This window comes from Gymnodraco acuticeps, unplaced genomic scaffold (genome assembly GCF_902827175.1).
Source record: "Gymnodraco acuticeps unplaced genomic scaffold, fGymAcu1.1, whole genome shotgun sequence".
NCBI lineage: Eukaryota > Metazoa > Chordata > Actinopteri > Perciformes > Bathydraconidae > Gymnodraco > Gymnodraco acuticeps.
The window spans coordinates 1,196,057-1,213,697 of NW_022992059.1; the positions used below are offsets into that span (position 1 = coordinate 1,196,057).

Below are 17,641 nucleotides of genomic sequence, written 5' to 3' on the forward strand. Positions count from 1 at the left end.
GTCTCCACGACAATCGCACCAGAGAAGAAAGAATGTCAACAAAACATGATGGTGCAAGAGAAAGCATAATGGAACGGCCACACAGTAAAGCGGCAAGCATACCACATGAGGCAATATCTGATAGAGTCTTTCAGAATGTTAAAGACCCCCATACATCCACAATCATTCCAGTGTGGGTGTCAGCCACAAGTGAGCCACATAGTGAAATACTTGTGTATGCACTCCTCGATACACAGAGTGACACAACATTTATCCTTGAAGAAACAGCAAATGTTCTTCGCGCAAATAACGAAGCAGTGCAGCTAAAGCTCTCCACAATGGCTTCAATAAGCACACTCGTGTCATGCAGGAATCTAACTGGTCTCCAAGTGAGAGGATTCTACTCGGACAGGATAATACCTCTGCCAGTAAACTACTTGTAACCCACATTAAAACATAGTAAGCATAAATTCATTAAAAAGTTATTTAATTAAAAGATACACGTTTAAAATTGGTCAATGATATCATCCCTTTAAAAATATAATAAATAAAAGTAGTATGACAAATTACAAGGTACTGTTCCTTTAAGGGATCTCTGCTCACCGGGCACGCGCAGCGCAGCGTAGCAGGAGAAAAGAGAGGAACACGGAGCGAGAAGCAGATGAGGCGAGCGGAGTAAATTATATTAAAAGTAATGCTGTCAAAGTTATCGCGTTAACGGCGGTAATTCATTTTTTGAATTAATTGCGTTAAAATATTTAACGCATTTAACGCATGTGCAGAATGGCCCGCCCCATTCATCCCACCAGTGGCAGCGCCAGGGTATGGCTGGGGTAGGCTACACCCATAGCCTACCAAGAAACGGCTTAGCCCCACCTTGAAAAATGATGTTAAAGTAAGCAAAATAAAGTCCGCAAAATAAAGTCCGCCAACTCGCGCCGAGAATTGCACAGACAGCAGTTAGTAAGATTGATTTCAGTAGCCACTTGTCTGGAAATACGGAAGACCAGAAACGGTTTTGAAAACTTTTGTCACGTAGTGATCATCTTCTCAATAGAACATCTTTGATAATGTCTTCTAGCCAATCAGAATCAAGATAACGGCGTGGTGTTGTTGCAGGAAGTCCCGACGGAGAATACTTTTGATGTAGTACAGGGGTGCACATAACTGGTACGCAGGTTATGTGCGTAATCTGAAATGCGTACCGTCACTTGTGTCACAAAGCGCATTTGCGTACCGACGTACTTGTGAAGCTTTTCAAGAAGGCGGTTAGATCACCGGACCTCCATGTGCACAGACAGGGCTGCTGTTAACGTCGGTCTGTACAACGGAATTGTGCCAAAACTACGCCAACCGGCTGCGGAAGGAGACTCCCCCCCTTCACTGGAGAACTGGCTAAAACAGCTGATCACAACGTTCACACTCTGTGGTCACGAAGTACTCCACTAGCCCCCCCCCCCCCCCCTGTCGACTTTCCTGAAGTAGCCTACTCCCCCGTTGATAGAAATCAACACGTAATTAATTAAGACCCCACGGTTTGATGATTGATAGGTGTGTGGGCTTTCATTTTGACACACAGAAAAATGTTATAATAAACATACGTTAATGTATGTTAAATGGATATATCCGCCTTCTTTCATTTATCTTTCCATTCCCACAACAATATACATAAATAAAGGACATATGTTGGACATAGTTCGAATGGTGATTAATCATGATTAATTTATTTTTAAGCTGTGATTAATCTTATTAAAAATTGTAATCGTTTGACAGCCCTAATTAAAAGTGATTCAAAGTTTAATTGAAAAAGATAAAAATACCATCCACACAGTCAGGAAACCCAGTAGACGGTATAGAACATTAAACAACAATGTTTTGGTGAGTCAAACTTTTTCATAGAAAAGTTTTGTATGAGTGATTTAATGTTAGCTTCATTGTTAGCATTTCATGTTGTTGAGCTGTAAGGGAAGCTATGAACATGGCTTGCAATGTCATGTATTTGTTATTTTGTTTGGTCAAAACTACGTGGCATTAATGTGTGTTTTACAAGGGGAAACATGTGTTATTTTGTGTGAACAGGATAAATGAAACATGCACAGGAGGAGAGTAAAGCTGCTATGTTGAGCCTCATTGTAAGCTGTATTGACAAAAGAGCTAAGTTTACAGTAGTTTTGAAAATGTAATTATATAATTTATGTTGTTCGTTTATATTATATTTATATTCTTTCATGACTTGTTTTTTGGACTGGATAAGAAAGTTGATCGATCGAGTTGTGCTGCGCGAGTGAGAGGACAACACACACACGCTCCGATACAAGATAGCGAGCCAGACCCACGGACTGCTATGATCTTCGCGCCAGTGAGAGGACTTGCTGGTTTCTCAAGAGACAATAGGTGAACTCGCTGCTGAGTGGTAGCAGGGCTCAACGCTCACTTTTTAAAGTGGTTGCCAGCCTGGCAACCAGGCATCAGCTTTCGGTTGCCAAAACTGAAAATATGGTTGCCATTTTTAGTCACCTTATATTTTAAATAATGAAGATACTATACAGTTATACATCAACTTAATAATGAAAATGTGACACAAAAAAATGTTCAAATGCTTTACAATAAGTAATTAACACAATTATTTGAAACTTAAAGGGGACCTATCATGCAAAATGCACTTTTGTACGTCTTTTACACATGAATATGTGTCCCCGGTGTTCCAGGGAACTCACCACGTGTCAGAAAACACAACCCTCTCTATTTTCCTCCTTACCCAAATCTCTAAAAAAGGGGCTGCATCGGATCTGATACAGACTGATCCAGATTTGAACACGGTCCTGACGTCAGGACGGTGGCGCTATACGGCTATTGTTCAATTCTCCACCTATCAGGGGAATGAGAGGTTGGGCCATTGCTGCTCGAAAGCGCTGGAGACGCTTTAGTACATATGCCAGGCCTGTAAGTGGCGCTGTAGTCTGCCACAAAAGCAGCGAAGAAGACTTCCCTTGCATGGTTGCCCTTCTGTTTATTCTCTGCTGTGGCTCTTTTTCTCCCTCCCCGAGGCAAGCGTTTGTGCCTCCTGCTTTAAAACAAATTAATAATGACTCTATATAATCATATGTAAGGGATAATGTTCAGCGACACGGTCATTATGGGGAAAAGAACACCGACAGGCTGATCAGGAGCCTTATGCGAAGCGGAGGGATCTAGATCGGCATGAAGGCACATTATGCAATGTGCACATTATCCCCATTATTACTTGGCCACATTCTCAACAAAGTAACGACATGACTCCCAATATTAATTTAAATGCTTTTATGGATTTAGAAAATGATTTTATTGATTTAAAAAAATAGTATTGATTTAAATTGACATGCATCCGCTAAGAAAAGTAGTCCGTTGTTACTGTTTGAACTAACGTAGCAACGGCAGGAACTGCTTCGATAGTGTTTTTGAGGAGCTTTTTGATTACAGATTTGGAAACATCGTTGCTTGCTTTAAAAGTAGCACACTTCATGATGTCAGACCTTGGGAAGTATCTAGATATCCCTGCCCTAATGCCAAAGTAACTGCCAACTGAATATGTGTCGCCGTTTGATGTCTATGTCTGGACCGCTGCGTAAAAAGGAGGGTTTCTGCCCCATTACTTCTCTTCTTACTTCTATAAGAATAAAACACGGAGGACGGAGATCTCTTTTTTTTCCCCCTCTTCTCCCTGCTGCAGCCCAGCAGCTGATCTCAGAGCACGCTCCCCTCTCCTGCAGGGGGGCGTGGTCAGCTGCAGCTCACAGAATCAGCCCCCTGCAAAAACAGCGCTGGAAAGAGCAAATAGAGCGAAATGAGGCATGGCTAAAATGCAGGATCTTTTTGCTATTTTGAAAAAAAAACTATATTTATATACTTTATATAGGTATGGCCCTACAATATATTGTTCAAATATAGCATGATAGGTCCACTTTAAGTGGTAGGAAACTTGTCCACCCTCAATTGCTGGTATACTAAATACCAGTAGTGAAGCTGTTGTCATGTTCTTCACAGATCCCTCACAAATGAATTGAGCAAGTCACTAGTTTCTTGGTCACCCGTTGTCTCCTTTTCAAATGTGGGTTTTCTTGACCTTTGTGCTGACCCCCACCATAGATCCATTGGCCCTTCAGCATTGAAGTCTTGGATTGGCCAGACTAATACATTTATAATGTTAAATAAATAAAAACCATTCACAGTTAAGAATTAGATATGAATTATGAATGCTGTAAATTACATTTTAATATGTCTAACTATATTTAACATGTGTTACCTTTTTATAGAAGTGATTACATTTGTTTGCCATTATTTTTCTATGGTAAAGTTTCCTTTTGCACTTTTATTTTGGTAGTAATAAGATCAGGACTCTATGGACAATAGAGCAGAATGTACATATATATTTCGCCTCCCAAGACTTTACACATTTCCTCTTTGCTTTTTGTTCGGGTTCCTCTTGCGCTTTATCAGTTGAATCACTTTGAACATTCGTTTGAGATGTTGACGGGTTGGCCGAACTTTTTACCCCACAGTCAAACAACTTAATTTGTTTCGCCATTTTTTGTAAAACAAACACACGGCGCACCGCGCATGAGAGTAAACGTGCATCGCTTTCTGGCTACGTAATCACACCAATGCACGTGCAACTTAAGTATCAGGTTCCGACTGGTCACAACAATAATTGAATATCACTCTTAATACAACAAATAATTAACATTTATCTATTTTGGGGTGCACATTTAGCTGTTTGCTGTCCTTATTTCTTCATGTTAAAAACTGGTTGCCACTGATGGCAACCAAAGGCCAAGAAGTGGTTGACATTTTTTCTGAATGGTTGCCAATGGCAACCTGGCAACCGTTAATGTCGAGCCCTAGGTAGTGTTTCCCCTACCATTGTCTTGGAAGGGCGCTGTGCCCCGCCAACGGAGCCCCGCCAACGGAGCCCCGGGCCCCCCCTGAAATTCAAGGTGTTTTAAAAAAAAATAATAATAATTCTTTTTTTTTATTAACTTTTTTTTTTTAAATATAGGCTATACAGCACTAAATTCACTTTTCACATTGAACATGTGCTCTTTAATTAAATAAACTAAACACTTTCATTTTAATTTGAGAGTTTAGTGTTTTTGACACCAAGAAACACTGATGCAATAATCAATAACAATTATCCACAGCTCCTCTCTCTGCTCCAGAGGATTTAAAATATATATATCCTAATGCCGCCAACTCCCCCTCCCCCCGCTCAGGCAGCACCCCCCCAAAGCAGTAAAGCTATAGGGGAAACATGGGTAGGAATGTTGGAGTTTATTTTATTTGATCAGAACTGCAGAAATTATAAGGTTGGAACTGAATTTAAGTTGTACCTGGATTGAAAGATACGGAGCCCCCCTGGTGACATTGGTGAGAAAAGTATGAATTCGTGGCCACGTGTTAATAATGCGTGGCCACGAGTTAATAATGCGTGGCCACGAATTAATAATGCGTGGCCACGAATTAGTTATTATGTTCCCACGCATTAGTAATTTGTGGGAACACAATAATTATTACGCAATAACTAAATCCAGATAGTCTATAGAAACTGATGACTGAGTGACAACAAGTCGAGTAAAGTTGGAACGATATTGGCAGATTCAGATTTCACGGATCAATAACTCATGAACAAAATGTTGTTCAGACACAAATTACGTCTCCTAAGTACCGTGGTAAGGTTGACAACAAACTACAATCACATTTTCATAAAAAAAAGACAATACGCGCCGTCCTCCGAGCTGGAGACATTACATTGGTCTCTATCTGCAGCCGGAGAAGAAACGTGTGCTCAGGGACCGTCTGCAAAGTGCAACTCTGAAAAAGAGAATACAATCATATTCAATCACTATTATACAGCTTATTACTACCAAACTCATTACACACATCAATAGTCTCATGTTGCTCATACTACAGCAGAGAGTGTGGAAGAATGTGCTTTTCATTAATTTTGGTGAATATTTATAGTGTAAAATCTTCAATAAATATGGCATCATCTTCAATAACGTTACTATTATACAGTATAAATATTCACCAAAATTATTCCAAACCATATTCTTCCAAACTCTCTGATGTAGTATGAGCAACAGAAGACTATTGATGTGTGTAATGAGTTTGGTAGTAATATACTGTATAATAGTGAAGTGATTGAATATTATTGTATTCTCTTTTTTCGGAGTTGCACTTTGCAGACGGTCCCTGAGCACTCGTTTCTTCTCCAGCTACAGATAGAGACCAATGTAATGTGTCCAGCTCGGAACGAGGACGGCGCATATTGGCTTTTTTTTTATCATAATGTGATTGTAGTTCGTTGTCAACCTTACCACGGTACTTAGGAGACGTAATTTGTGTCTGAATAAAGTTTTGTTCATGAGTTATTGATCCGTGAAATCCGAATCTGCCAATATCGTTCTAAATGTACTCAACTACGTTTCAAACCGTGCATTTTCAGCAGCCGAATCAAGTGCCTTTTGCTAAGGATGACACTGTGCTTAACTGCAAGGGATTGCAGAATATCATTATAATTCATACCCAAATATAAATCAAATCAAATCAAAATGATCCATGCTTCGCGATAATAGCCGTAGCCTACGGTACAGAGTTTAGCTAGTGTTGTCACCTTTATATATACAGTCTATGGTTGTCACTCAGTCATCAGTTTCTATATACTATCTGGATTTAGTTATTGCGTAATAATTATTGTGTTCCCACAAATTACTAATGCGTGGGAACATAATAACTAATTTGTGGCCACGCATTATTAACTCGTGGCCACGCATTATTAATACGTGGCCACGTATTAATATTTTTCTCACCAATGTCACCAGGGGGGCTCCGTAGAAAGAGACCCTCTATATTGTACTTTAGGTTTTCATTTGTCATATGATGTCATTGATGGTACAATTGTGTTTTTTCATTGAATTAGATATATTTTACCTGTGAAAAGGGAAAATAAAAAGAGTTAACTCAGGATATTAAAGAGATTAAAATAGGAACAACCTATAAATAATACTTAGTAGACCGATCTAAACTAAAATAGGCTATTTTATTTTATTCATCCTGTATGGATACCATTTACTAAGTCACAGAAATCAGAAAACAAGGGAAAGGTGAAATACTTACCTCTGATCATACTGCAGAAAATATTCATTGTCTATGTTTAATGTTTTGTCTATTTTGTCAGTAAATTGCCGGCTGTTCTATTCAAACCACCTGGTCTCTGGTCTAATTACTTACCTGTCTATCCACTCTAGTAGAAACCAGAATTTTTCCAGTCAGAAAGCATAGCCCAAGATAAGAAGTGTTACATACTCAAGAGAATTCATCCCTGCAAGCAGAGACCATATTCCCACACCAGAGACTGCAAAGGCATGGCCTCATCTTGAACACCTCGCAGAAGAGATCGCTCCTCAGCAAAGCTGTGATATTGGCCTGCTTATTGACTACAACTGTCCTCAAGCCCTCGTGCCAAGAGAAGTGGTGCCTGGTGAAGAAAACCAGCCCTTTGCACAGAGAACAGATTTGGGCTAGAGTGTTGTCGGCTTTGGCAATCCCTGTCTCGACATTGGAGATATGATTGGAGTAAATCACCAGGTAACCGTGAAACAAGTGATACCAGGTCTCCAGTCTTCAAACCTCCCAAGGGAAGTACACTACGTCTATAGAACACAGATTAAGGAAGTCTCACCTGCAGAGGCTCAATCGAGGTGCTGGAATCTGACTTTGTCGAAAGAGCTTCTGAAGATAACCCTGCAGATCAGGCCTCCAAAGGTCTCACAGCACAGCAACTTCAAGCCTCAAATTGGTTCACAGGCCCAGACCTACTTTGGCAGAAAGAGCTACCAAGTGGAGAAGTCAAGGTGGGAGAGATCATGAGTAGTGACCCAGAGCTTAAGAAGGCCCAGGTTCATGATACCCAGGCAAACGAAGTAAAGTCGCTACTAGATCACTTTCACAAGTTCTCAGACGGGTCAATAGTGGTTAAAGCTTTTGCCAGACTCAAGCGCCTTGCAAAGGAAATTAAAGGTCTCAAGCCAAGGTCCTGTGAAGCCACACGCTTAGAGGAGAGGAGAGAAGCAGAGCTGGCAATAATCAAGATGGTTCAAGAAGCAACACTCTCTCAAGAAATAAAGTGCCTTCAGTATCATAAGGAGTACCATCTCCAACAAAGACCAAAGTGGATCAAGGACCGCAGAAACGTCAAGGTAAATGACGTTGTCATTCTGCAAGACAACACTATACCACGTGGCCAATGGAAGCTGGCCAGGGTTGTGGAAGTGTACCCAGGAGGAGATGGAAGAGTGAGAAGGCTCAAGCTGCTTATCAGCGATGGAAAGGGAAAGCGCCTCGCTAAACCTGTCTACCTCGAAAGGCCTATCCACAAGACGGTGTTGTTGTTGGAAGCAGGCTAAAACTCTGTACAGTTACTCTCACTCACACTCTGCACTTAAGTCTAAAATGAAATAGTTCGTTTTACATTAATGTTATAAAGAGTACATTGGTTTTCTAAAAATGTTTATGAAAACAAACCAGGTGATTTGGTGGGAGTGTAACTGTCTTCACTTTCTGTTGTTCATTTGCTCCACATTGTATTTTTGGCTCCTATCTTTTTATGTGTAACAACCAAGCGGCAAACTGTGGGGTAGAGCCGGGAAGCCAATACGGAAGTGCCACACACTGCAGTTCATATATTGGCCGATAGGCGATGGCTGCAGAAAGGAGCAATTTCCATAGACCCCCATGTTAAAATGCCCAACTTTACAGCAGAAAAAAACATGTTTCTACCCCTGGCTCCATACATTTTATTATCGATATAGTTAGATTCCACCTTCATGATTATGGATCTGTGAGTGAATTGTTTTCTAACGCGACCCTTTTATTTATATTAGGTCTTAAAGTTTGTGCATAAATTAGGGCGTGGTCACATTGAGTGACGGCTCTGTCAAGTCCCTGCCGCTGTTAGCTTCTTGTCTCTCTGCTAGCTGCTCCGTGAAGCTAGCTACAGGGACTCTGCCTGCTCAGCTCATCCAGGAAACACAACTTGTAGCCGGCCGTGGTTGTTTGTTCTTCATGCTTATATATCGGACTATTGTGACTCGCTCTGCGGTTAAAACAGACGCTGCATGAATGCGGTTTTGCGGTAAGTGAAATTCTAGTGCTTTATTTATGTGTTAATGATTTTAATCAGCCACGTAATGAATGGTAAGGCTTGGGTTAGCATGTAAGCTAGTGGTAGCTTCATCGGTGTTAACGATTGTAATCGTAGCCTCCAAGTTAAAATCATAGATTGTGGTTAAAACGAAATAGACAAGTGTTAAGTGGGATAATACTGTTGAACAAACGGCTTCTGTTTGAGGTTGATAAAATAAGGTTACATCCTTGTAACTTAGAGATATTGTATTATGTAGGTAGAACTGTATGCATCTAAGGTTAATTTAAATTGGCTACGCTCAAGTATGTAGACAAGCTAATGTCGAAGTAGTGTATGTGAAATCAACCTCACAATAAGATGTGTGTATATTACAATTAATAATGTCATATTTCAAGATGATTACTTAGATATTACAATATGGTTGGTTGAGCTGGAGTTCATTATTGAGCTTACACGTTAACGTCACAGTCATCTGAAGAACGAACCCAAACCTTGTTGTTTTTATTAATTGCATTACCAAATGGGTATCAAATAAACAGTAAGCATTGGTAACACAACTTCCAAAGTTACAGTAAAATAAAAAGGACCCTGACTCGGACAATACACAATCCAACATGTTCAACAGAAGAGAATCAGTTATATTGTTTGTATACATGGTACTTTACATATATATCTGTTTGTTTAAAGTGTCCAGGTGATGCAGACAGGCTGGACCAGAGAGTGAGAGACAGAACTGGACTCCTCACAGCAGTGAACTTCAGCTCAGGTACAAAGACTCTTTTTTCATACTGTACAAAGAATCAAGAAAGATATTGGTTTAAATGAATGAAGTATTGACTTGAATATACTGATATACATTCCATTAAACAATACTAAATACTAGATCACCTACACATCAGTAAAGTTGAGGGGTTTTTCCATGCAAAAAGTTACATTTAGATATTTAGCAATATGACTTTGTCAGCTTTCTAATTTAATGTATTGAAGGCAAAGATATTTAACACATAGTGAGAACTGCTACTATTTATCTCTCAATATTGTCTGTAAAAAACGTGGTAAAAGTGATTCTTTCAGTGAGACAACAGAGCAAGCTTCTACAGTTGCACTACGTTTTGATAACAGTTAAATATTATTTTGATAATAACATATATTTCAATGTGATGAACTTCATACTGTTCATTCATAATCTGATTGTCTTTGTAGCTCACTGTTGAAATAAAATAAAAACATTACAATTACAAAATAATTATATCTACAGCCCCTAAACACACAAACACACCGCTTTCATAAATAACACACTTGTTCTGCAATAATATGTTTTATGTTTCCTGTCATTTTTGTTAGGAAAGGACATGCCTGAAAGACAGGACATTTTCTCCTTCTCTGAGGGTCAAGAAGAACATCCAAGAGGAACATTAAAAGCTGATGTTATGAGATTTTAAGACCAGTACAGGACATTCACTAAGAAACTACTTTTATTGTAAAAACAGTCAGCTGATCGAATGCAGCTATTTCCACATCTACACTCCATCCGCTGATTATTTCTATTTGTCTCACTTTATGAGCTTCACAACATGTACCTTGTTTTGCAATGTCACAAATAAATGGGGCCAATCTTCAGTCAGATGTGAATGTGTAATCTAACATTTTCAGTAAGAATAATGGACAAAAGGAGAGCAAATACAAATACAATTTATTGAAATGTGAACCAAAAGTTAATCAATGTTTTAAATAAAAAGCACATATGGACAGAAGGTGTAAACCTATTAAATGTATAAGTAAACACATTTAGTCAAATAAAGTGACCGACTAGGCCTGTGCAGTTGGTATCAGCTTTGCCCAGCATGGGCTCCTTCATCAGCCCTGGTCCTCCTCGCAGAGGAAAGACCCTCAGTCCTCTCCAAACCAACAGACAGGACGTCCATCACACGGAGGTTTCTCCCTGAAGTCTCTGCAGCTCTCTGGACACCATGCTGTCTCAATCCGTCCACACTGAATATGAGAGGGGGAAAATGAAAATAATAAATGCTTTAGACAATAAGAAACATAAAGTTGACTGTTGAGTTGCTCAGTTTTTTTAGATTGTCAATACTATTACTGTATAACTAATATCTCAGGTTAAGAGGCACATTCAAATAAAGATTGGCCTTTAAATACATTTTGTCTTTTGAATTGTTTGTCTAAAGTCAAGGATCTAGAACTGGTACTTAGTTTTAATGATACAGTCTGGTTATTATGCTGTTTGGAGGAGGCCTCACATGTAAGAGCACTAACTAGCTACCATCACATGTACCTTAGCTTGACTTAAATGTATTAAACGTAAAGTTAAGTGATATCAAAATATAAATAACTAATGTCATGCAAACATATTAATATGTGCTTGATTCCAGTGTTGAATTTAGCACAATTGCATACAAACGTTAAGGGGTTTTAAGATTCTGAAGTATTATGCTAAAAACTCAATAACTTAGATTATTATTTATAGTTTTGCTGAATAGTTTCATGTCCGCTTACCTTAGAAACGTAAAATGCGACGGCAGCGTGCAGATGGGGAGCATGTTAGCTTAGCTTGGTAGCTTCAGCTAGCTCTGGAACTTCCAGCTCGGTGGCAGCAGGTCCCGCCTCGGCTCCGCCTCTTTGCCCTTATTTGGAGCAGGCTGGAGAAGGCGGGAGTTGAACTCTGACCTCACTGTCGAGCCGTTAGTGGCCGACTCCGCCTACTAAGGGCTTCACGGCAACTCTGCAGAATCCTATGGGTGACGTCACGGACCCTACGTCCATTTATATATACAGTCTATGGTAACAACAATAGAGGCGGAACTAATCTGCGTTGTTTTGTGTTACACCTGTTTGTTTAATCGACGCACTTGGTAGTTGCAACTGCAGAGCAACGCAGGATGCTAAAGAAAAACTAAGGAAACCAAGGGAAAAATGCAGCTAAAGTTATCAGCCCCTCTAGGTGACTAGCAGCCTACGAGGTAAGTGTTTGTGCTGGTTGTTTGTGTAATTGTGTGCGGTTGAGCTGCAGGTTATGTGTGTGTATGCTATGCGCTAGCTTGTGCTACATGCTATTGTTAGCTTGTGCTACATGCTATTGTTAGCTTGTGCTACATGCTATTGTTAGCTTGTGCTACATGCTGTGTGGGATATGTGTGCCGTTTATTGTTTTATTTAGCAGCATTAACAGTGATGACATATGCATATATTACATATTTATTTGTTGTTTACCTTTTATATTTGTCTGTCTTATAACCCAGTTCTCACGGGTTGGAATAGGTCCCACCAAATAAACCCAGTATTTTAAATCAAGACCTCAGCCTCGTGTCATTTACTGGAGGGAGCTACAATGTATTTGAATGTAATTTAATATTTTGCACTATGTGTTAATGCTTTCAACTTTCCTCACCTTGCATTTGGACACCTTAGTTGCATTTTGCAGATGACATTTATGTCCTTTTGATGAAAAATGTTGAATACGGGGTACAACATTACTCTTTTACAAATCCGTTGATTAGGTAAGGAAAGTGAAGCACTGGTGTCCCTGAGTTCTGACCTATATGTGCGGTGCAGCTCCATCATCTTGTCCTCCAGCTCCTTGGTCTGACCCTGGGCCATCTTCATCTCCTTGGCGTAGTTGGGGGGGTGCACCTCGGGGTCAAACTCGCCCAGCTCCGACTGCAGGGCGTAGGATCCCAGCAGGGACAGCGTGACGAAGGAGCAGGGCAGGCGTCCCTGCAGGATGTCCTTCCTCAGCTGGAGACACAGGTAGTACCTGCAGCAGGGTCACATGATCTCAGTGGGGAGTTCTGAATTATCTCTCATGTGAACACGCCCCTGTATTTGATTACAATATGTTTGATTCCTTGCAGCGATGAACCGACCCTGATGCTAGCATAGTAAGGGCTCCCTCAACAAAAATCTATGGGATTTTCCTTTGGATTTTAGAGTTGAGCTGGTGTTGCCGTTGTGTTTCTATGGAGAGTAGGCAGAAGCGCCACCCTGGGTGTTCTTCATCGCTGCAAATTGTCCCCAAGTGCTGCGCTTAAAGTTCAAACTACTTCAACGTTGACCTCAGTTACTGCAGACCTTTTGGCAACCAACAAGATGACAGCTTTGCTAAGCGGCGCAAGCTAGCAGGGGAGGAAACCATATAAATTAAATGTTAAGGCTGTTTTACCTAAAGGCTTTAAACAAATACATGCATGCTAAGCTAAAGGTCTCATTTAGTCACTTCTCAGCCAACACAGTTTTTAAGACACAGAGAAGCTTCAGACATGTATTGACAAGTGTAATGTTGTAAAACAACGTGATAAAATCTCTTGTGTTAACCACAGACCTTATTTCAGGCATATAACCAAAAACATGTTTAAAAAACTTCAAGACGAGGGAACCATGAGACAGATATTTCCGTGTATTCCAATCAGGCTAAAATCACTAATATGTTGCATAAATTACACATTTATTGTTTTAATGTTTGTCTCTGAGTTATTTTACTGATGATATTGTTGAAAACACACATGCACTCGACCACAGATTACCCTTTGCACTGTTCTCCTATCCTAATATTATCCTGTCATCTGGAGAATAATAATATATTATTTTATTCATCAGTTTGAGGTGTGCAGTACCTTGTTATGTCTTCAGATAGCTGGGCTGGGTCCGGTGGATAGAACTTCACATTGAAGTTGAAATTATAGGTGGCACCTAAGAAAGAAAATGAAGATGTGATAAAATATGTGTCAAGATAAAAGTAAGAACAGAAGGTTTGTTTGTGGTTGAGGTTCCGCTCACCCGGTACCTGCCGGCGGATCTCCTTGGTAAGGTCCATCCAGGTCTGATAAAAAAAATGAGGCATGAGGTTTGATATCATGGACCATGTTCAGTCCTTTAAAACTGAGGCAAATCTAACCATCAATGACATGTACATTAAAGAGTTGCCCTTTCTTTTCTTAATTAAATCATGAGGTGGGATTGTTTAACTTCTACTGGTTAAAATCCAGCTCACCTTGGTGGTGGGCGTCTCAGACACCACCAGTCCATAGTAGTCTTTCTCCAGCAGGTTGAGGTTGTCGCACACCTTCATGAACAGCTCCTGGCCTTTTGCATGTTTCTGAGACACATGAATACAGGAACAAGACACTGAGTGGGTAAAAATGTAAGAACTGAAGCAGAGCCACACGCAAACATTACAGAATCTGTCTGCTGGCTTTATGAAGTTAGTGGTGGTCCGTATTGAGCATTTAAAATGTTCCTCCAGGACCTCTAAAGAATATGATTACTACAAAGATGATGGTTTATCAGATTAGTGTTAAAGAAGACAGAATATTAGGCGTGTCATTAGTATTGGGTTTTGCACTGAGGTTAGTTGAAAGTTTGAGGAGAGATTTAAGACGTTCCTCATTGGGTTTGGAGACGGGAAGTTAAGTAAAACCTAAAAAGAGCATATAGTGTTTGTTGTAAAAGGATCAGATGTTATCTCTTCTCTGTAAACTGTTCTGTAGGCTAATACTCACAGAACAACACTTAGAAACTTTTCAAACTAACATCCTCTCCCATCCCTCTGGTGGTATGCACCCATGCAGACAGCTTTGGTTTAATTGGTCCAGATTTGGAGATATCAGTCTCTGAAATGTCTGCCTCCAACCATGTGAGGCTTTCACATCTCTTTAGTTTATCCAACTCTATCAAACAAAATGTTGTCTCAAATGAGCCGAGGTTGAATAAAAGTAAACCTGGTGTAACAACTACTGCTCTATAACCTTTGTATTTTTTTACGTTTTAATGTTTGTAACTTTGTCTTACTTGATAAAACTTGGTAATTAGTCTACTTTTTTTGTTAGAAATGTATAGTAGGGGTCCCCAGCACATATAAACTGCCAGATGCTAACTCACATATTTGGCAATTTGCACAAATAGCATAAGTTGCATTAATTAGCATACGCAGACAATTGGTTAAAAATGGCTTGGCCGAGTTGGACAATTTTGGTGTGGTTTTTTAGGTATATTGAGGATGTTGAATCAATTTCTGACATTTTACAGTAACATTTTTTGGAGTTTTGAGTCGACTAAAACTTTAAAATGGACCCAAAATACAAACATGGCCACTTTCTGGTTAAAACTGCCTTTTTTTTTCTTAAATTGTCAGAATAATTGTCAATCACCTCCAAAACTGTCCAAATCGGCAAAGCATTTTTTTTACTTTTGTCTGCATATGCTATAATGGTCATTAATGCAACTTATACCAATTGTGCAAATTGCCCAACATATGCAAGCGAGCATCCGGCAGTTTCTATGTGCTGGAGACCCTACTATACATTTCTAACATAAAACTTCATGTTACTCCACATTTCCAGGTTCACAACAGGACTCTATGAGCTGGCAACTAGGCTAAAGCCCGAATACTTTCATCAAAAGCATGTGGCTGCACACAATTCAATCATTTTGGCAGATGAAATGTAGTCTGATAGAATAAAACGATGCTCTTACGTCCAGCTCACACTCGTACAGAGCGTCGTCCAGCAGGTTGACTTTGATCTGCATGGTCCTGGGTCTGTGAGGAGCTTTGGCAGCTTCGGCATGCTCTTCGGCAGTCTTCTCCTCCTCGTCTTTCTTACTGCCTCCTTCAGGCCCACACTCCTGCTCCTCCTTCTCCTCCTTCTCCTCCGTCTTCTCCTCCTTCTCCAGCGCAGCCTCCTCTTCTTTCTCCTTGTTGTTCTCTTTGTCCTTTCCACCCTCATCCTCCTCTGCCTCTTTCTTCTCTACCTGGGCAGCCTGACAGACAGTACAGGGTACACTCTGTTGACAATGAAGCAAGGTAAACTGTGTGCCTTAATGGCAATGTTTAGAATCTCGCTGTATGATCAATTATTCAACGGATACCTATATTTCATCCATAAATGTTGTCACATTTTTAAAATACCACTTTTATTAAATGAATAATGATTTTTTTTTAGAGCCTTAACCCAATACTTCTTTGTGTGGGGATGCAGTGGATGGGAGGCTCTCACACACAGAGCAGGAATCAGATAAACGCTACAACAGCACAACACATGATGCTTAATTTCCTTGTAATTTCAGCTGCTGTTACCATGGGCAACAGACCCTGTAGAGACTGTTACAGACAGCTCACTGACGTAGTGACGCTGAAGAGTACAATTACTAACGCACCACCTTCCATGGTTGTAATCCATCTCTTATCATCTCTTTAGACAGGTCTCATTTAAACACACGGGTCTGGGGAACAGGACATTATCTCATTATCAATACAAATATGCATGCCACAGAATACTAATAAATGCAAATAGTTCTAATGTATTAGTGTGATTCATATGTCTCAAGAATCTTAAAAAGCAGTTTTCAAATGCTGAAATAGGAGAACTTAAAATTCTACATTGGAGTTATTAATTATTTGCCAGAAGAATCACATTGTTTGACTCCCTTCTTCACAGGGAGTGTGTGGAGGTGATAAAGTCTATGAATATTTGATATGAGTTTACAGTTATTTACAGTTCCTTCTCTGCGTCGAGGAGCGGTATTGGGTTTGGAGTTATTTCATTAACACTTATATCTTCTTCACAGATTGTTTGCTTATACGCCACCTGGACTGTCAGAGAGTCCTGCAACAAACCATGCGTTCCCAGTAATAGTGGTGAAGTGAAAATGTATTTTTGTAGGCTGAATTAACACCTTTTTTATGATTTGGGAAGCGTAAATGCAATCATTACAAGTTAAAAATGTTTAGATTAAGGAAAAAACAAACTACATCACGGTCACATAACTTGTGTTTGGTCGTTTAGTCTCATTTAGCCACTTGTTGGCAACCGCTATTTCCATGACACATTGAACTTTCAGACATTCATCAGTGGGATATTTACTGACATATTTTATGTCATCGAACAAAACATTAAAATCTCTTCAGCTTGTCTTAAGCACAGATGTTATTTTAGGTATGTAACCAAAACTAATTTACGGGCTTCCTGATTCCTGCAACAGAACTCACTGCTTCATTTGCGGCTTTCACACCAGCGCTTTTCCCTTTCTAGCTCCGAGCGGGAGCTTTTCTGGTTCAGCTCCGGTTTCCCTTTTCTGCTCCCGCTCTGTTCACACCGCCCAGAGCCCGACTGGTGCTGCCGCTGCTGCGTCATGACGTCACCGTTTACATCGCTGATTTGCTCCCCAACGGCGTTACGGCGCTCACAACAACAACAACGGGGAACTGCGTCGGGTCGATGATCGTGTTGCTTTTAATCACGCGAAGCCAGAATAAATTGAATAACGACTTCTCCAACCTTATACTTTGCTCCAGAGTGCCGTGGTTCATTGTTTATTAATGTGTTTCTGCAGCATTTACCGACCGCTGCAGTGTTGGCTGCTCTTCCACGGGAGTTTATTCTCCTCCGTTAGCTCCCGGTTAGCTCACACTGCTGCGGCCGCTCTAAAGTATTCACTGTCCGACTCACACAAGCAGCTGATACATATATA

General features: G+C 40.2%; 1 protein-coding gene across 17 annotated transcripts in view; it reads right to left on the minus strand.

The window, feature by feature from the left end:
- The window catches only part of epb41a (erythrocyte membrane protein band 4.1a), a 118,602-nt gene that overhangs the window by 70,573 nt on the left and 30,388 nt on the right, over positions 1–17,641 (minus strand). For 14 of the 17 annotated variants that reach the window (XM_034202188.1, XM_034202186.1, XM_034202192.1 and 11 more), the window contains exons 3-7: positions 15,647–15,955; positions 14,166–14,270; positions 13,952–13,994; positions 13,789–13,864; positions 12,714–12,932 (exon numbers count right to left, since the gene is read on the minus strand). In XM_034202188.1, coding sequence (XP_034058079.1) covers positions 12,714–12,932; positions 13,789–13,864; positions 13,952–13,994; positions 14,166–14,270; positions 15,647–15,955 — 752 coding nt within the window. The remainder of the gene's footprint in view (positions 1–12,713; positions 12,933–13,788; positions 13,865–13,951; positions 13,995–14,165; positions 14,271–15,646; positions 15,956–17,641) is intronic. The other 3 variants (XM_034202184.1, XM_034202193.1, XM_034202185.1) reach the window with 1 other exon arrangement.